The sequence below is a fragment of the Coccomyxa subellipsoidea genome (genome assembly GCF_000258705.1).
Source record: "Coccomyxa subellipsoidea C-169, whole genome shotgun sequence".
Lineage (NCBI taxonomy): Eukaryota > Viridiplantae > Chlorophyta > Trebouxiophyceae > Coccomyxaceae > Coccomyxa > Coccomyxa subellipsoidea.
The window spans coordinates 750,779-769,878 of record NW_005178037.1 but is presented as its reverse complement, the minus strand read 5'-3'; the positions used below and the strand labels follow the sequence as shown (position 1 = coordinate 769,878).

The window sequence follows — 19,100 nt, the reverse complement described above, 5'->3', positions numbered from 1 at the left end:
TAGTATGGGAGCGAAAAGCATTTGGAGCTGTATCAGAGCCCTACCAAAACCCTGCACTTCTGACACTGCTGCATCTACCTCGGTTGCTCTGGCCTGCTCGAGTGCTTCAAACCAAGATGTGTGCATGGAAAATGTAACTAAAGAAGCTGTAGAGCGTTGGGGTCGGTGCTCGGGCTTGGATAGGGACCCTCAGAGGAGGGCTGCTGCCGAGGCATTGGAATCAGATCTGACATGCTCGGCAGTGTCCAATTGCCGAATCAATTCAGCAGATCACCAGAAAGGAAATACTCTTCAAACAAAGTAGCATCTTCCCTGAAGAGGGTAGTAGAAGTACGAGATGAGGAGGTATGGAGTCATTCTCCTGTTTCCTTTCCGCCCACTTAAGCTCTCCATGAGTCTCTAATTAAGGGTGGCTTCAAACACTGCAGGTGGACACCCTCTTGAAAGGGTTCGCAGCACTCTTCTGTGTACGGTCTCGTCCACCTGTTGCACATTAGATCAAGGCCAGTTGGCTCTGCAGATGGTTGATGAGGTGTCATGCATGCCTGTGCAGATCCTGGGTTCCTACTTTCTGCTTCTTCCAATCAGAGATGAGGCAGGCGTCTCTCTAGGTCTGCACCCTAGCTCTGGGTTTTTGCTTCCCACTGCTGATTTGATGTCATGCATGTTGACATCACTGACTTGCCATGCAGGAACACAGCAGCTACCCTATTTATTTCTTGGCAGTTTTCTACTCACCTTGATTGTGACACCACTGTCCCAATTCCTGGTGCGGCCTGGCGTCACCCCGTGAGTCTCACATTCCAATGTGTGGCCTCACTTGAACGTTCATGTTCTGTCAGGATGTTCTGTCAGGCAAAACATCAGTGCATCACCCTGGTATGATCATGAAATATGCATGGCGCAGGGACAAAGCCGTGCATCAACTGTACCGGCTCCTGGCACTCTCTCTGCTGGGTGAGCACCCGCATTGCAGGCAGGAATTGTAGGAATATTTGTGAAATGCTTCAGGCCTCACACGTGCATTCCAATGGGTTGCCTTGACGCTGACAATTGTTCCCTGCAGGCTTTTACCTGGCATACCAGGCAACGCCAATACACACTGTGCCTGACGGTCATGGACTACCAGGTCGGCCTTTCAACGAGTCAGCTTTCTTCCACAGAGCAGACCAGTACCCATCCCATGGCCAGCAGCGCTTCATACTTGCAGTGGATTCAAGCAGCACTGCTGCAGTCAGTAGGACAGCCTTGGAGCAGCCAGGAGGGCACAGGGACACTGCAGAGGTATTACAGGGGGGGAATGGGGGCACATCAGCTGCACTCCCTGGCAGGTCCCTGCAGGAGCGCAGCGTGCGCAGTGGGGACAGCAGCCTCTCAGCAGCTCAGGTGTGTGCTTCCTCTGCCCTGGCTCCTGCGACAACCTCTAACCAGCGGTTGAATAGGACTCCCCTTAGGGAGTTGACCCCTCTGTACAAGCTACCAGTGCTACTTCATGTTCAGTGGCCACTACAGTATATTATGGGGGGCTGCATGGGCGTGTGAGTGGCCTTTTTGGTGCGTGCAGCGGGTTGTGAGGGCGGCGTTTTTCCTGTGGGTGTCGGTGGTGAATCTGGTGGGCCTGTCCACGATGTGGGCGCGGATGGCGGACGTGTTTGGGAGTGAGGCGGGCACACGGCTGTTTGGGTCCTGGGGGCGGGCGCCACATGTGGTGAGCACCAAATCCTCAGCCTTGGCCTCAACAAATGCGCTGAAAACTCTCAAAGCAGCATGCACTACAGGCATCTGCCAAATCCAACTTCAGAAGCGTATACCACCTGAAGGATGTGTGCTCTGTGTTTTGTCACGCCGCAAGATCTATGATTGCCCTGAAAATAAGTTCATCTTGCTCTCTTTACGAATGTCAATACCTTCCTTTCTGACATTTGGTGGAAGTAGGGCAGTCGAGAAGTTGCAGCTACCCAAGCATGGCAGGTAAAGCAAAATGAAATGGCGAGTCATGCCTGTGGAGTGCACACAGGGCAGCTGGTGGGCTCACTGCTGGCCACAGCCTGGGCGAGCGCGCTGAGGACCAGCGGCAGTAGAGGCCAGATTGTGGCGCCCATGCTGCTGTCGGCCGCCGCGCTGGAGATTGCCGGCCGCATTGCATCGCGACTGCGACGGCTGAGCCCCGTGCTGCCGAGCCCCGGCAAGAGCCGCTCCCCACTGGTGCAGGCCCTCATGCCATGTCCGCGTGAAAGCACACCACACACTCTACTGACTGTTCCGATTCACACTGAAGCGAGGAAGCTTGGGAAACGATCCTAGAGCTGCCACTGGTGTCACGCTACTGTTACCCCAGGCTACAGACATGCGTTTGACACCAAGATGGGGATGTGAACCACGGATTGATGCTCTGAAACTTAAACCGCAGGGGTGGCTGTAAGAACGTCTGCATTTGCTGCCAGCAGCTGAGCGATGCATGCTTTATTTGGCAGGGGCAGACTCGGCAGGGGCAGGCCCTGAGAGCGCAGGTCTGGCACAGCTTTGTGCGGCTGTGGGAGGGGTTCCGGTGCATCGCTGCATCGCGCTACCTGACCCACCTCAGCGCATACATCGTGTTCACAACAGTCATCGCCTCCCTCATGTACTTTGAGAAGTCCATGGTGAGCACAGCCTTCCCCTTCAATGCGCCTCTGACATTGGCCTTCACCGGATGACCTGGGCGAGCTGCTTGAGCGCAATAAGCATTAGCTGCCTTTCTTTGGAGGGGTTCGTTCCAGCCGTGCATTGCTTACATCAGGGGAACAAATAATATTCAGGGCATGCAGCTCTGGCATGCTGTCTCACATGTTGAGGATGGGATCTTATGTGTGTCTTTGAATTGGAAGGTGGTGGCTTCTGCGGCTGGCGATGCAGCCTCGCGCATGGCGCTGTTTGGGTCCATCAATTCTGCCTCGGCCTTTGTGATAGCGCTGCTGCAGCTTGCGGCCACCGGGCGGCTGCTGAAGCTGTTGGGGCTGGCCACAGCGCTCACTGTCAGCCCTGCATTTGCAGCCGCCCTGATGCTTGCCATCGCTGTGTGGCCAACGCCCCTCGTAGTGGCTTCAGGAGAGGTGCTCCGAAAGGTTTGCTTTCTCAGCCCCCTGCAGCGCATGCCACCTATGCAACATACTGCATGCAAGAGCACTTGGTGTTATCCTGTCTGAATCACACTGACACATTTGAAGGCATGACATATGCAGTGCAAAATGCTTTGCCTGCTTGTCAGCTGCTTAGTGCTGCAGCAATCACTGCACTTGTCATGCAGGAGGCTGTGGCACGGTGGCTCTGCTGGTACTGTAGTTTCCAGAATACCCCTCACACAAACTCACTGGGGTAATAAAATGATTAACAGGAATCGTCACTGCTGCAGGTGGTTGGGTATGCCCTGGCGCGGCCGGCGAGGGAGGTGCTCTTCACGGTGGTGCCTCGGGAGGAGATGTACAAGGCCAAGATCTGCATTGACACCCTCGTTGTCAGGGGCGGCGACATGTTGGCTGCCGGCCTGTTCCATTTCCTTGATGGCTACTATCACCTTGGTGCGATGCTCCAAGTCTAATCTGTTGTCTGGGCAGGGCGAGGGTGTCTTATTCAATTGCGGGCATGCACTGCTGCAGGCGTCCGTCGTGTGATGAACATGCATCAATTGAATATTGCATGACGATGGCTAAATTTTCAAATGGTGTAGGCAAGTACTATTTGCCGATTGCAGAAAGGTGGGCAGTCATGAGCTCCAGAGTTCATGTTCTTGTGTGCTTGCTGCAGGGCCCTCTGGATGTGCAGCAGCCGCATTCCCCATTTGCTTGGGCTGCTGTGTCCTTGCTTTCACCCTGGGGCGCAAGCAAGAGGCACTGGCAAGACCCCAGGCAGTGTGACAGGATCCTGCGGCAATCTTGAGGGTCCTGTCCGTCTAATTATATGCTGAACACAACTGTTTTGGAGCTGTATGTGACCCAAGGGTTGAATGGCATCGCGCGGAACTCTGTGAACTAGTCTCTGTGGCAAGCAGAACAGGACCAGCAGTGCACTCCTCTCTGGCTGAATTTGCCACAGGCATCTGTATCATGTTTTAGTACAGCAGTCAGTTATCAACACATTGATGATTCGAAGAGTTCTTCGGAGTTTGCATGAGCGCAATGTCCCAGCGTTGCTAGAGCGGACAATGTCTGTTATTCAGAACCATGCAATACAAAGCAATAAAGTACAGCAACTCAACAGCATTGGCAACCTTTCATGTGACAGCTCATTCTCTACCCATACCATGTGACAAAATGTGACAGAATTGACAAAGAATTGTGCACAGAGTGCGCTTGATCAGGGCATAGCTGATTGCCTTATGTCCTGCCAGCAGTCGCACTGGTGTGATGCACCCGTTCAAGCATGCTCACAAGAGAGCGCTGCTGACCTCGTCTGGCGTGAAGGGCCAGAACAACTCTGCATTCACATGCACAAACACTCGCTGCTGCAGGTCGAATGCCTGCTCTCTTTCATGCTCCTCGCCTTGCAGATGCATCTCTATTACCTGCACAGCACCAAGGCATTGAATGCTCTGTGTCAATAGTCATAGGAGCTTCTATTGAGAGATGTCTGTGTGGGAGGGATCTTTGGGGTACAAATGCGAGGGCTGCATTATATATGACTGTTGAGCATCGAGGTGAAGGTGGTCAGGAACACTCACCACACCATCATCAAACCTCAGTATGTACTTGATCATGGACCCAATGTCTATTCTATCCACCACGATTGCCGGCGCGAATTTCTGGCCATATTCAGTTGGAGGCGTAGCTGACACCTGCATTCAGGATGCATCTTCCAGTCAGCCAAATTTTGCGTAAGGGTCTCATTAGATTGCAACATTAAAATCAAGAACATTGAATAAAGTAGACATGGTGCAATGAGAGAGTAGAGTACCTCCACCCTGCTGGGTCTGCACATGACCAGGGGCTTGTCAGCCTTCAGGCCCATGCGCTTGACGAATTGGCAGTTGGAGGGCAGCTGGTTGACGTCATCTATGAAATTCAGCACGAACGGCGTCGCCGGTGACCGGCGTATCTGGTCCCTGTCTCCCACTTGGACCACCTTCCCCCTGCACACGTGCCGCAGTATAATTAAATAGAGATCTTGCAACCCGCATTCCCCTCTCGGTGTCAACGTGCACTGAAAGCAGCACGCCATGCCCGCAACAAAGCACTTGCAATTTTCAATGAGAAAACTCAGTCCCCCCTGGTCTCTCTCGGCTGAAGCTAGAAAACGATGCAGTGACTGTGTGCCATGTGCGGTTGGTGGATCTGATACTTATGAAAAATAAGGAATAAGTAATTATAGCATAAAAAGGAGGCACCTGTTGAAGATGACAATCTGGTCTGCCAGGTCGAAGGCCTCCTCCTGGTCGTGGGTGACCAGGATGCTGGTGACGCCCACCTTGTCTATGATGTCCTTCAGCCCCTTGCGCACCGACTTCCGGATCTGCATATGGCCAGAGTCAACTCATCAACAACTGTCCGCCTGAAGCGACAAGATCACTCAGTGTTGCTTTCGGCACACAGAGCATTTTTATTCACAGCCAGCAGTGGATGCATTAATTCCATGCAATGATCATGATGGTCCTTGACAGGATTTTGCCCATCCTTAGTGATTGTTTAGGAGCGGGTGTGTACGCTTGTGCACCCACTCCTCACCCAACACACTTACAAGGAATTGGCAATAACCCATTTTTGACCAGCAAGATCATTGCATGGAAGTGCACAGGACAGGTGACTTGCCATGGGATCTAGGGCGCCGAAGGGCTCGTCCAGCAGTAGAAGGCGTGGGTTGGAGGCCAGGGCTCGCGCAAGCGCCACTCGCTGCCGCTGGCCGCCGGACAGCTGCGGAGGGTGCCTGTGGCCCAAGCCGGGCAGCTCTATGAGCTCCAGCAGCTCATTCACCCTGCCATCACGCAGTCACACACCCAGTCAGGCAAGCATGTATGCCAGGAGCCAGCTTTAAACATCTCCTCGTCGTCAAGGTTGACTGCGCATGGATAGGGCATGATTTGACACAGGCCGCCAGTGCTGGGTTGAGGCACTGGTATGAGAAAATAAATGTACGGGATTATAGAGGGCTGTGAGGGATGGCAGAATTTGCACCGCTGTTCAATGTCGATGCCCATGCGGCGGATGCGCGGCCCAAAAGCAATGTTCTGGGCGATGGTCATGTGCTTGAACAGCGCGTAGCTCTGGAACACAAAGCCTATCTGCCGCTCCTGCACCGCCAGCTCTGTCGCGTCCTCATCTGCTCACACCCAAAATTGTTGGCTGGATGATAGTCAGTGATGTCAACGGATGCTGCAGAGTTTAAGGCTCAATGCTGGAGGATAGCCAGTGACATACACGGGTGAAGACACATTCTACATCAGGGCATGGCTCCAGAGTGGGTGTAAAAAAGAGGCCCACCGTCAAAGAAAATCCTGCCTTCTGTAAGCTCCTCCAAGCCTGAGATGAGCCGCAAGAGCGTGGTTTTCCCTGCACATAACAGTAATGGCGTGAGGCAGAACATAGTGACATGCACAGTGTTCTTGTAAAGTAAAAAAGAGCGAGCGAGAACCATTCACCATTGTCCCCAAAGATATAAACCCATCAGATATAAACCAACTGACCCTGGAGATTTATTGCGCTTCACCTGAGCCAGAAGGACCTAATAATGCTGTCATCTTCCCTGCCTGTATTTCCAAGTCTATGCCATCAGCTCCTACATAAGTTCCACCCCTGGTTTTGTACTCCTTTCGGACCCCCACCACCTGATCACACAACAAATAACCCTTTTAAAGTCTGGCAATGATTGTATGCTGCAGTAATGCATCTGTAATGGATAAGATTGAATTTGCGCATACCTTGACACCAACTCCTTTGCTCCCAGACATAGAAATCGATGGACGCACAGCATTCACACCCAAAGTGGAAGCAGTCTCCAGTGCAATAGAAGGGCTGGATGTTGTAGCCTGTGCCAAGCAAAGAACTGATATTCAATGCCTCGCGATGCCTAGCTTTCCCGTTACCTTGAAAGCTGTGAAGGACCCAGTACAGAAATATCTAACCGGCTTACCTCCTCGGCAGCAGCTGCCGTGCTCTGTGCTTGGCAGGCCTCAGATCTCCTCCTGGCACACAGGGCGCCCTGGTTGGCTGCTGCTGTATCGTGACAGAAATCAGGAACACAACGGATTTGACTGGTAAGGCTTCTTACCTTGATCTTGCTGGCCGCTGAAGTTGTGCAGGGCAGGCCAGACGCAAGCCTAGGTGCTTCAGCATCATCTGCTGCTGCTGCCCTGAAGGCTTCGTTCGAGCAGAAAACACCGGTAGACTTCCCATAGCTCCCTTTATCCAATAGAAGGGGGGAGTAGATATTGTCAGAATAGCGATGCTTAGGCTTGCATGCCGCTACTCAGCCGCAGCAGAGGATCAAGCGGGAGACAACAACAAAATAGTCATGGGTCATAAGATGGCATGTCATCCATCTATAATGATCATGATATACAGAAGCCTTTCAACTGACAACAGGGAAAGAATATTCACTGAATCTGGAAAGGATGACGGGCTGCCTCCACACTATTATTGCTGCACACTAATTGTATCACCTGCATTAAGCAACCGAAGAGCCATCCATCACAGAAATGGTCGTGTTCGAAGAGATCCAGCGGAGTGTGTTCATCCTTGGTGCGTAGCTCACCGAAGGCCAAAGTAGGCAACACGCTTTGATGGCTCTCGAAAGCAGCTTAACGATCGGCCGTCCCAGCATTACGTATACCTCCCAATTTCGTGATCTACTTCACAGGTGTATTCTCTTGTATTATAATTTGCATCTTTCTTGATCACGACGGCGATACGAAGGCGCTGGACGAAGGAAGAGGGCACTGCCGGACTACCTGACCACGACTAGGTGCGTGCGGCTTATTTTTCTTGATGTTTGGGTCAAATAATTCCAAAATTCAGTGTTATCAGAGACCAAAATATTAAAATCTGAACGTTGCTGCCTAACCTTCTCGTAGTTGGAACAAATGCATGTAAGCGGAAACTCCAAGTCTGGCAGGATCCTGAGCTTTTATTAGCACTCATTCGTGCACAGATCCTTGGAATACAATATTGATACGACTTGACTTCCTTAGGCAAGACATTGCGGCCACATTGCCACACCCTGTACTTCTGCGTGGCTGGCTGGGTGCCATATTTGGCAAGTCTGGCAAGTTCTTTGGTAAGCAGTGATATTCCAGGCTAGGAAACACTGCAATTGGTGGTGATAGTTGCGTACTGCCATGTGTCGCAGGCTGGTCAGGTTGATCCGGAGTGATGGGTGCAAAAGCCACCCCCCTTCCTCCTCTCCAGTTCAAGGAGAACGTGTATGGCGATGCGATCGTGGATCTGTCGAGTGCTGAGGCCGCTGCAGCAGTCAAAGTTGGGGAGGATGTGGAGGCGAGTTCAGCACCGGGTGGCATGCGAAAGACCGAATCATGGCAGCTGACCAACAAGGAGGGTCACGGCATGCATGTCACCTTTCAGGTACGCCTTGCATCTGCATTTGTTGCCCATGAATTCCTCAACTGATGTCAAGAACAACGCCATGCTTTCATTCTGAGGTTTGCCACCATAGGGACAATCATCACCTTAATTTTATCGTTGGATGACTGACGGTGTTCATGAGATGCACCAGGATGTATACTACATAGTGAGGAATCAGGCAAACAAAAAGGAGAAGATCTCCATCCTGCATGGCGTCTCTGGCTACTTCAATCCTGGCGAGATGGCAGCTGTCATGGGCCCCAGTGGGTCCGGTATGTCTTGTCCAACTTCCTACAGCTTTCTGAGGTGAATTTAGCCTTGCATCAAGTCAAGAAGTAGGTTGTCAAGTCAAGTAGCAGCTTTTTGAGAGTCCCTGGCATGCAGGCAAATCCACCCTGCTGGATCTGCTGGCCGGCAGAAAGACCATGGGCGAGCAGAAGGGAGACATCCTGTTCTCGGGAGTGCAGCCGACGCGAGCCTTCCTGCGACGCTACACAGGTGACACCTTTGCCGCTGAGTCTACTGAAGCCCTCCTGGAGATTCTTTCTCCACAAAGGACAATATATCCCGCAATGTGAAACATATATGGTGTGTAATAGGCACACCCAAAACTCTTCAGTCCCACCCACTGCCATTGCTGCATGCAGTGGCGCATGCCAAGCGCTGAGTTGACGCCTTGTGGAGGCATCCGTAACATCCAGACAGTCTCCAGCTAGCAGAGGCCCCACTGGGCGCTGAAGGCTGGCAGGAAAGGAGTGAAGACAGGCGTTTCAAGATGCATTGTTTTGATGTGGCGGCGGCAGGCTACGTGGAGCAGTTTGACACGCTGCTGCCGGAGCTGACGGTGCGCGAGATGCTGCTGTACACGGCGGAGCTCAAGTGCGAGATGAGCGAGCCGCTGTCCAAGAAGCGCGCGCGCGTGGACCAGCTGCTCGAGCTCCTGGCGCTGCAGGGCTGCTCTGGCACGCTCATCGGCGACACCCTCGCACGCGGCATCTCCGGCGGCCAGGTGCGGGATCTTGGCTCTCTTGCTCAGATATCAAGCTGCCATGTGGCGTTCCTGAGAGGCAGGCGTTGTAGGGAAAGTGTCGCTTTGATCCTGAGAGTGCGCGGTTTCAGCGGCGCGGCCCCAAAGTTTGTATGTGCTATTGCCCTCCACTTCTGGAGCGCGTTCAATGGTGCACGGTTTCAGCTAAATCGGCTGGCGCGGCCACAGACACTGTTTTATCATCGCCCCTGCTTCTGGATCGTGTTCAACACTTACGCAATGAAAGGGGCTCTCTCACCATACTGACATGCGAAGCTGCCATGTGGCGTACCTGAGAGGCAGGCGCTGGAGGGGAAGTGTCGTTTTGATCCTGAAAGCTCTTTGTGGGTGCTCCACGCGATTGGCAATTTCGCCTGAACAAATTTGAGTATCTACCAGAGGGTGCAACAAGGGCGTTGTATGTCTGCTTGATCTTGTTTAGGTGGCTAGAATGCAGGATACTCTCTTGGTGCGTGCAGTGGAAGGGCATGTGACAGAGAATCAGCATTCTGCGCCTTCCTGGGCAGGGCTTTAGCTTGTGTATATTGGTGAGTGCAGGCCAAGCGGACAAACATTGGCATTGCCCTGATCACCCATCCACGAGTGCTGTTCCTGGACGAGCCCACCTCTGGCCTGGACTCCTACACAGCCCATGAAGTGGGTACCTTATCCCGTTTCTCCATGCCTGCCTCCTGCAATGCCACTCGCACTCTCCTTGGTGACATATGTGCATTGTGGCCTCATGTTCTTCTAAAAATAGGGTTGCGTCCACTCTTCTGGTCACTCAAAGGGTGAGAGTCTTTGCTCCTGGCTTAATCGTGAGCGGGAGTTGAGAGAGTGCACTGTCATTGCAGGTGATGACTGTCGTGAGGGGTCTGTGCAAGCGGGGGATCACAATCTGCGCAACAATTCACTGCCCCCCGCCCCACACATTCACCCTCTTTGACCGCGCGCTAATAATGCAGCGCGGCCGCACCGCCTACTTTGGCCTCAATGGCCAGCCCGCCATTGACTACTTCTACAATCACTTTGAAAAGGTAGGAAATTTTACATCTCACCCTGGCGGCATTACCTCGATTTTGTTCTGAACAATTCAGCTCAAGGCCTCTAGCCTACAAATCAACCCGTCGCCTGGCGCTGATTGAGTGCGCTTGAGAAGATGAGTGGCCTTGAACTGCAGCTGTGGTCGTGCAGATTAGAAAGAAGGGGGAGAATGAGAATTTGGCTGAGTGGATTGTGGACATCACCACCGATGCTGACCGCCAGGGCTCCGACAAATTCACCGCCGTGTACAGAGAGTGCGCGCTCTTCCCATGCCACACTGGCACATGAGGAACAAATTACCATCGTGCAGTGATTGCTGCCATGACTGCTCAGCCTGAAGCTGGATTAATGCAGAGGTGCTCACACTAAGTATCTGTTTTGACGCTGCAGCTCGCAGCAGAGGAAGCAGACGGATGTAGAGGTGGCGGCGCTCGTCGAAGCAGAGTGCAACAATGTCTCTAAGGCCACGCTGAAGGTATGTGGGCCTTTTGTAATGCCTTATGCTGCAGCCATTTCTATTCAGTATGTTCCCAATCCTTCTCCTTTCCTGCTTTTTGACACCGGCTGCTTTTTGACACCGGCCTCTTAGTGAACCATGTCATTGGCACCTTCAAGCCCAGAAATGGAGACTTTATTGAGTCTCGGGTCTCATTCTCTGGGGTTAGAAAAACATTGATCAGGAGAAAAGAAAAAGAACTCAAGCAGCAAGAGAGGCACTAAATGAGCAGGTGGAGAAGTAAGAAGAGGTGCTGATTTCTGAGGCAGCTGACGGCAAAGCTCAATGAAACGCCAAATCCCAATGACGCAAATCCATTTGCTTGCAGATGGCTATTCAGAACAGCACGCATTTGGAAATCGTGGTCCCTTGCGTTGCCGATAAAATACTATCTACCCTCACGGGATCCCATTCTAAATAAATTCTACTCTGCTCACCTACGGGGTTCACCTAAGGGGTGCATACGCGTGCAGGCGCTGGCGACGAGGACAGGCACAATGACGCCGATGTGGCTGGGCCTGTGGGTGATGCTCAAGTACCGCACGGCCAACAACTACCGCTGCTGGCTCTACCTCTTTGGCCGGCTCTTTGACAAGACCTGCTTCACCTTCCTGACTGCCACCTTCTACCTCTGGGTCGGCGCCAATAACACTGCCGAGAACGCACCTAACATTGCCGGCCTGCTCTTCATGTGGTGCGACTCCTCACCTTCCAAGTGGTGCACAGTAACGCGTTATTATACATTATGAAAGTTCAAGTGCGCTGTGGCGGTGCCAGACCCCATATGAGGCCATCCACGCAAAAGGAATTGCAGATGAATGCGTTGAGCTTGGAAGTTCCTGCAAGACTATGTTCCCAATGGCTCTGCATGGCTCGTCTGTGGCGAGGGGTTAGGCAGGGATGTTCAGGCTCAAAAGGAGGCTGTCAATAGTGAGTAGCAATGTGCTGCGCAGGGTGATTCTGCCAGCGTATGGGGCGGGCCCCTACTTGCCAGCCATTGTCATGGAGCGGCCGGTCTATGTGCGAGAAATGAGTGACGGTCTGTACAGCCCCCTTACCTATCTTATGTACAAGGTGCGCCCACAGCCTGCAGAACTCTGCTACTGGAGGATGCATGCACACCTGTACATGCACTGGAGGTTGCAGTCTCATGTCCATGCTGAAAAGGTTGCTGTTTGAGTTGAACGCAGAGGTCCTGGCGTAAGACTCCTGAGTGAAACAGGGCAGGTGCGGCAGATGTTGTTCATGCGTGCATGAACCTGATTGATGATGAGAATTTGGGGTGATGCAGATGATAGAGGAGCTCTTCATGGCGTTTCTGATGAGCATAGCATTCAGCTTGCCCGTCTACTACCTTTGCAAGCTGCAGGGCTCCTTTTTCATTGTGTGGCTGGTGTGGCTAGTGTCGCTTGCAGACGGCATAGGTGACTACTTCACATCCTTGCATGCCCATATATCCATTCCAGTGATCACTCTTTCTGGGCGCATGCGCATGCCATATACAATCTCCGACGGGCTCATTCCTGCACCACATATGCAATCTGCGGCACAGCCAATGTGTTCGGGAATGTAACAAAACTCTGTGACATGCCTGTGCAGCATTTGCGTATGCAACTGCGGCAGTGTCGCCCAACATGGACATTGCGAATGCCGTGCTGCTGACTTACCCCACCGCGCTGCTCTTTGCTGCCGGCTTCTTGCTGCGTTGGGTGGACATCCCCAGATACTGGATTTGGTGCGCCCCTCACATGCAACTTGATGCCATCTCCATCCTCGATATTCGTCACTAGTGTACTCTTTGCAAAGCAAGGGCTATGTTCAGGATGTGAATTCAAGATGCATGCACCTGCTGGCGTCCTGTTGATTCAATTTTGGTAAGCCTGCAATTCTTTTGTCGACATCCACATCCTGCCCTTGTCTTGTGGAGGAAGTGCAGGGCACCCTCCAAAATTTGATATGATTTCTTGCATCAGCGTGCCAAACAGCGCAAGGGTGTATGCGCAGGTTTGGGTACATCAACTGGATGTGGTATGGCTGGGGGGCAGCCATGATCAACCAGTACAAGGACAATGACTTGAAGATCTACAACAACGTTGGCGTCCTGGAGTACTACAGCCTCAACGGCATCTCTGAATGGGCCTTCCTGGCCTACTCCGCCCTGACATTTGTCTTCTTCTTCTTTGTTGCTTACCTGGTGAGCCCTCATCCCCTCCAGCTAGTGCTTGAGCTTATGAAGTGTCACCAAGCATGCTGTCCTTGCAGACCTTAACAAATGAGGGCAGGGGTACAGGGCTGCCCTGGTTGAATTACATAAGCTGCTGATCTGAGATGGGCTTGGAGAGGGGGATGCGATAATGAGAGAGGTGTGGTCTGTGCAGGCATTGGTATTCTTGAAGCACCAGAAGCGGTAGCGTCAATGTATGCTGGCCTCAACGGCACAAGGAATGTCGACCCTCACAACGCACTGCTGGTGACATAACTGCTGTTGTAACACTTTGGCATGTCAGCTGTCAGCAGCTGTACCAAAAGAATCTGTCATGATTTTTTTGTGGACTGACCAAAAGATCCAGGAGTGTTGCTGTGTGTACTTTGAATGCTGTACACTAGGGGTGCGCAGACGTGTCTTGCACATTTGAAGTTGTCTGATTAGATTTTATAAGACCATTTACGATATCTGTCAACGGACGTCCTTGAGATTGCAGCACATGTGAACCAAATCAAATGCGTGTCAAGGTGTCGTAAATTGTGAAGCTTTTACGCACTTTTTACTTCTGTTGACTCACTCTCTGATCAGTGAAGACTAGTTGATAGCGCGCTGTTTTTGAGCATGCTGACAGCATGTATGCTGTGCCGCATGTCTTGGCAAGCGGTTGATGCAGCTGCAGATCATGCAGGCAGTCCTTTGTGCCACCAGTAGTGCGCAAATGCAAAAATAGTCACTGCAATGCTATGCAAGGGCACATGTAATGCTTGTAAAATAAAGCTAGTCGGTACATGTACATGCACATGTGGCCAAATGTCAGCAGGGCCCTCTAATAGTGCAGGCATGACAATTGAACTTTTTTTGGATGGTGCATTCATCTGTCATGAGTGGATCTAAAGGCACATAAATGGCATTTTGGAAAGCTTTGATTTACTTCAGGCAAATGAAATTGCAAGTCCTTTACCTTGAGGATTGCTTATATCATGATCACTGGGCAGGAAGGCAGACGTTAACATTGTTTGACAAAGCCATTGGACTGTGCAGTCTGACATTTATGGAGTACATCGCTTCCTTAAGCCCAGCCACAAAGATGCTTTTCTGTGTAAACGTACAAGCCTTTTACAAGTGTAACAAGAAACCAGTCGCTAGAGGAAATTTTCCGATCCTAGGTCTTCCTCAGGTTGTCCAGGCGCGCTTGGAGGTCCTGGTCTATTCCATCGCCAGCTGGCGGCGGCGCGTGAGATCCTTCACCGGGGCCGCCACCCGCGCCAGCACCCATGGCCTCTGCCTGCGGTTCTGCTGCCTGTGCACTCGCCACCTGCACCCCACAACCACATCAGGCAAATTGCTAGACCGAGGCAGGCCAGCTGCGCACCCTGGCTTTATGAATTTAGTTGCCTTCAGGGATAGCAGGTCATCTGGTCTCTGGAGGCACCAGACACATGAGTTGCAAGACAATGTAGGCTTCAATGTGGCATGCATTCAGGCAGCTTGGGGGCAGCCACAAATCAGCTTGAGCTTGTATGTTATTGGGGGTCAGAGTGTGCCCATGGCCCTGTCAAATATAGATGTGTTTGGCATGCAGGCCTGCATGCTACCAGGGGATTGAATATGGAAAGGGAGATATGGTCGCACACCTGCACTTTCTGGCCAGGGGCGGCAACCATCTGCTCGTCGAGGTTGATGCCAATCTCATCCAGGACCTGGTTCACCAGGTTGTCTGTCTCCTCTTCCTCCTCATCTCCCTGGAAGTGACACAAACAAAACAATTCAGTATAATTCAGTGCAGAACAGCAGGACTCCATTGCCCAGCTGTGCAAGAGGGTAAACGCATCCATTGCATTTATGGCCCTCTGTGTCAGAGAATTCTGAACACATGATGAAAATTGGCAAAGAAGACATTTCTGCAGAGCACATATGCAGAACGGTCTCCCTGCCACCGCCCCTCAGACAGCCAGAGGTTTGTGACAAGAAAGGGCCACTCAGGGCGCTGCAACACTGGTTTCTGTGTTGCGGCACAGAGCCACTCGACATGTGCATGCAACTTGCAAACAAGCAGAAGAGGGCAGCACACCTCGAAGGCATCGTCCACAGCATCGCCCATCATCTCGCTGGTCATCTCCATCTTCTCGTTCTGGCGCTCAAAGTCGCGCATGATCTTGGTCAGGGCAGGCAGGTTCATCTGCTTGTTCATGGCGCCCATGGCCTTTGTGGCTCCGCGCATTGCATCCGCCATTGCCTGAGTGGACTTCAGCGTCTGCATGCCAACAGCAGTGCTTGCCCCTCAGCACCATCTCACTTGTATAACATTGCATGCATGAATCACACTCAACCATTGACTTGGTGTCGGTTGCAGCATGAATCACTTTCAAGCATTGACTTGGTGTCAGGTGCAGTACACAAGCCAAGACAGTAAAATGACATTCCAGCTCTGTGCCGGGAGCAAGAGAATGTCTTACCGCTATCCGCAGGGATACTGCCTGCAGCTGGGACTTGAGGCCGTACATTTTGGTCACGGCATGCCTATTGCGCACCAGAGACTTTGCCATCACTTTCACAGCATCCTGCAGAGAGCACACATGCTTCACCTTCCACGTGAATAGTAGACAGCTTGCGAATGCATGACATCAGCTTCAAGGGATTGCACATGCCGAAGGTGAAATTGCATACCATCTGGCCCTGTTTGGCGGTCTTTTTGATCTCTGCAACGAGCTTCTTTTCCTGTGTCTGCAGTCCCACCCTCTCCCTGTCAAGATCTCTGATGGCCTTGTCCAGCATGCGCTTGTTCTCACGCAGCAGCTCTGCATCAAGATATCACAGTCTTGTCAGCCAGGCTCAATTGACAGTGTAGAGAGCAGAGAGAGAGAATACTGCCACCTGTCCTGGCTGGACAGTGCTATGGAGGGAAGTTTCATATTGCTTCCGATACCTCAGCCCACATGAAATTTCCTAAACAAACCTTTGGAGCCAAAGTAACTCCTCCAAACATGAAGGCAAGGTCTAGCATCGGCTGAAGGCGTCAGCTTCCAGCAGGTGCTACGGTCAGCTTCCCATCACCTCTCTATTCGTGACTTCCTGATGTTTCGCGGATCTGAACAGCTTGGATGGCAATGACATGAATTCAAAAGATTGCAGAACAAGAAAGTAACGGTAGAGAGCGCTAGCGTATGTCTGACGAGGCAAAAGAGAGCATCACCTGCTGGGGTTTTCTTTTTGCCGAATAGCCAGCTCATCCTGGCTACTGTGCTGTGCCGAAATTAAGTGTTGGATGCTATACAGAAACAAGACAGGCACGTCTCAAAATTATCAAAGGAACGCTGAAGGTGCTCGATCTGTCGTGAATTTGCAAGCCTGTAACCACTCGCCAAAAATTGAGCAGTGTGGTAGATACAAATGACCCAGCTGACGTTCACAGACGATCTTGCTTTGTAAGATTTAGCATCAATTGAATTCCATTTCTTCTTGGAGAAACTGACAACGACAAAATCTGTCTCCGAAGGCGTTCCTGTTGGAGGGTTAGCTCTCTCAGATCCTACATGCTCGATTCAACAATTGAATGTGGAAGATCAGCCCGATCACTGGAAGGGAAAATCTGAGTAGAGTTTGGCAGTGGGTTGCTGCATTCATCGGAAGATAAAATCTTTTGAGCTTAAGGAGATCACTCCGTAAATGGGAAAGTAAACGGTGGGAAGGGCCTCATTGGAGGCAGCATGGGGCAGGTCTGCACACAATATTTAATGGTTCTTTTATCTACATCCTGAATTTGGTGCTTACTCAAATTGAGCGTGAATGAAGTCTGGAGTAATGGGTTGCTACAGAGCTTTTGAGCGACGAATTAATATTTTTTTTTTCACGAAACCCTGTACTTGCAACTGAAAATGTCGCATGTGCATCAGGCCTTGAGTTTTGGCCTGACACAGTACGATGTTGAGGAGTTGAAGGACTATTGTGACGGTCGATGTGAGCCTCTGAATTCACTTGCCAGTGAACCTACGTTTCCATAAATATCCAAGGAAAGAAGCACTCTTTGACCTAGATCAAGGGTCACATGTATAACATCTCAAGACATTGAGTGCTCTGCAGTTACACAGTCTGAGATCGAGGGCCTCTACAGGAGATTTCGAGCTTTGGATCGGGGCAGGAAGGTTCGTGAGTGCCATTCACCTGCACATGCATGCATGCATGAGGGATTATTTGAGAACGGACATTCTATGTCTCCTTGCCTGACCGTTTCAATGCACCAGGGTTTCATTTCTTCGGAGGAATTCTCCAGTATACCAGAGCTCAGTATCAATCCTCTCCATTCCCGGATGGGACAGATGTTCAATCACGTCAACTTCAAGGTATGATCGCTGCAATTATGATCTTTTGATACCTGCAACTATTGTCCTGTCTTGTCCTGGGTGTCTGAAGCAGGGGCCAACTGCCTGTGGGTGCGCAGGAGTTTGCCCTTGCACTCAAAGCCAGCAGCAAGCGGGCGAGCAGGGAAGATAAGCTTCGAGTGATCTTCTCCCTCTTTGATGTCGACAATGATGGCATCTTGTCCCCAGCAGACTTGGAGCTGATGATTCGCCAGCTCGCTGGCAGCTCCCTCTCGTGAGCACCATGGCCCCTCTCCTGTGATAAGCTGAGCATGGCCACAAACTTAATAAAAAGGAGATCTCATGGTCGGCATTACCTTGTCTAGCAGCTATAGAGGGCAGCTGATGTGGCATGCTTATTTTCGACGCCCCACCTTCTGCCTATCCTGTCAGCATGAAGCCATATGAAATAGTAAGTTGCTGGGCAACAGGAGAGGACATCCATGATGTCCTCTCCTATGTCCTGTAGTGCGCTGTTAAGCAGCATGCATTGTCTGCACAGGGAGGAGGATGTGAAACTTGTTATGGAGATGGCTCTGAAAGAGGCGAATGCCTCGGATGCGGGTCTCACCTTCGAAGATGTGGCAAAAGCACTGGAGGGCAGTGAGCTGAGAATGGAGGTGGAGATGCCTGTAGACTACTGAGAGAGAGCGACAGTGATTTAACTGTGACAGCCACTCGCGGGCCTGCAACAGTTGGGGTCAGGATATGCCTTTGAAGCTCATTACACTGGTGCCACCATCCTGCTCCCAGTTCAGGGCAGGAATATTCATTATGGGTCGCCATGGCTTACAGCTAGATTTACACGAACAACACCTGGAACAGTGGCCACATGGAGCTGGTGTCTGTTCTTAGCAGGTACCCTTAGGAGATGCTTCTATGTGATTGACTTAAGTTAGTGTTGACATCACCAGCCAGCTTTCACTTGTGTACAATAGAGAATCCTTGCAACTACTGCTGAAAGTTCTGGCGATGCGCAGTGCATCATGCTGACTCATACAGATCCGAGCTGTATGAGTCTGTATGGCTTTTGCACTGTGTTCGGCAATCCAATGAAAATGTTGTGATCAGTGACTGCCGTTTGCACGATATGGTAAGACAAGCCGGCCTGGTGAAACGAGATCTTTATGCAATGATCATGTTATTACTATTACACGCCTAATTATGCAAATGATTATCAATATTTTGCGGACTCGGTGCAGGCCTAGGCTGCTACATATGATGCTCATGGTATGTATTCACTGCAAATTCTTGACGGCAACATCGACGCTTCCCCTCTGAGGATGAGATAGCAAAACTTTGCATGCCAGAGCTATCCTTTCTCGCTCCTGACAGGCAGAGAGGTCCAGTGTGCGGCGTTGCCTCTCCAAAAGTCCGTTCAAACGAGGAAATTCAAGAATTATTTATTCATGTGAGTGCATCG

General features: G+C 51.4%; 5 protein-coding genes across 5 annotated transcripts; 3 read left to right on the top strand and 2 right to left on the bottom strand.

Moving 5' to 3' along the window:
- Positions 1-108: 108 nt before the first annotated feature.
- On the top strand, positions 109-3,893 carry COCSUDRAFT_47078 (hypothetical protein; the record flags this gene model as incomplete). Its single annotated transcript, XM_005648459.1, has 11 exons — positions 109-345; positions 429-467; positions 554-611; positions 908-957; positions 1,067-1,129; positions 1,565-1,658; positions 2,018-2,205; positions 2,475-2,642; positions 2,868-3,092; positions 3,392-3,557; positions 3,784-3,893. The coding sequence occupies exons 1-11, from the start codon at positions 232-234 to the stop codon at positions 3,891-3,893; spliced, it is 1,275 nt and encodes a 424-aa protein (XP_005648516.1). The 5' UTR covers positions 109-231.
- Positions 3,894-4,402: 509 nt separating this feature from the next.
- COCSUDRAFT_41304 (CysA protein) lies at positions 4,403-7,788 on the bottom strand (the record flags this gene model as incomplete). Its single annotated transcript, XM_005648458.1, has 10 exons — positions 4,403-4,540; positions 4,697-4,810; positions 4,930-5,104; positions 5,360-5,484; positions 5,690-5,691; positions 5,777-5,943; positions 6,144-6,288; positions 6,450-6,518; positions 6,676-6,793; positions 7,720-7,788. 10 exons carry the CDS (start codon positions 7,786-7,788, stop codon positions 4,403-4,405), a joined length of 1,122 nt encoding a protein of 373 aa, XP_005648515.1.
- A 900-nt stretch (positions 7,789-8,688) lies between these two features.
- COCSUDRAFT_14971 (P-loop containing nucleoside triphosphate hydrolase protein) lies at positions 8,689-12,903 on the top strand (the record flags this gene model as incomplete). The annotated part of the gene is made up of 11 exons (XM_005648457.1): positions 8,689-8,818; positions 8,931-9,044; positions 9,350-9,555; positions 10,132-10,230; positions 10,428-10,610; positions 10,786-10,871; positions 11,008-11,143; positions 11,650-11,807; positions 12,067-12,187; positions 12,405-12,537; positions 12,713-12,903. The coding sequence occupies 11 exons, from the start codon at positions 8,689-8,691 to the stop codon at positions 12,901-12,903; spliced, it is 1,557 nt and encodes a 518-aa protein (XP_005648514.1).
- Positions 12,904-14,481: 1,578 nt separating this feature from the next.
- Positions 14,482-16,549, bottom strand: COCSUDRAFT_15006 (subunit of the ESCRT-III complex; the record flags this gene model as incomplete). Its single annotated transcript, XM_005648456.1, has 6 exons — positions 14,482-14,619; positions 14,960-15,061; positions 15,391-15,573; positions 15,776-15,880; positions 15,987-16,117; positions 16,513-16,549. 6 exons carry the CDS (start codon positions 16,547-16,549, stop codon positions 14,482-14,484), a joined length of 696 nt encoding a protein of 231 aa, XP_005648513.1.
- Positions 16,550-16,876: 327 nt separating this feature from the next.
- On the top strand, positions 16,877-18,808 carry COCSUDRAFT_32916 (EF-hand). Its single transcript, XM_005648455.1, has 6 exons — positions 16,877-17,035; positions 17,213-17,276; positions 17,400-17,461; positions 17,561-17,659; positions 17,758-17,912; positions 18,180-18,808. Exons 1-6 carry the CDS (start codon positions 17,027-17,029, stop codon positions 18,319-18,321), a joined length of 531 nt encoding a protein of 176 aa, XP_005648512.1. The 5' UTR covers positions 16,877-17,026; the 3' UTR covers positions 18,322-18,808.
- Positions 18,809-19,100: the final 292 nt, after the last annotated feature.

Excerpts from the sequence above, each read along its gene's own strand:
- COCSUDRAFT_32916 (XM_005648455.1), top strand. Across the intron at positions 17,277-17,399 it reads GGACTATTGTGACGGTCGAT|TTACACAGTCTGAGATCGAG; the intron begins GTGAGCCTCTGA and ends AGTGCTCTGCAG. Across the intron at positions 17,462-17,560 it reads CTTTGGATCGGGGCAGGAAG|GGTTTCATTTCTTCGGAGGA; the intron begins GTTCGTGAGTGC and ends TCAATGCACCAG.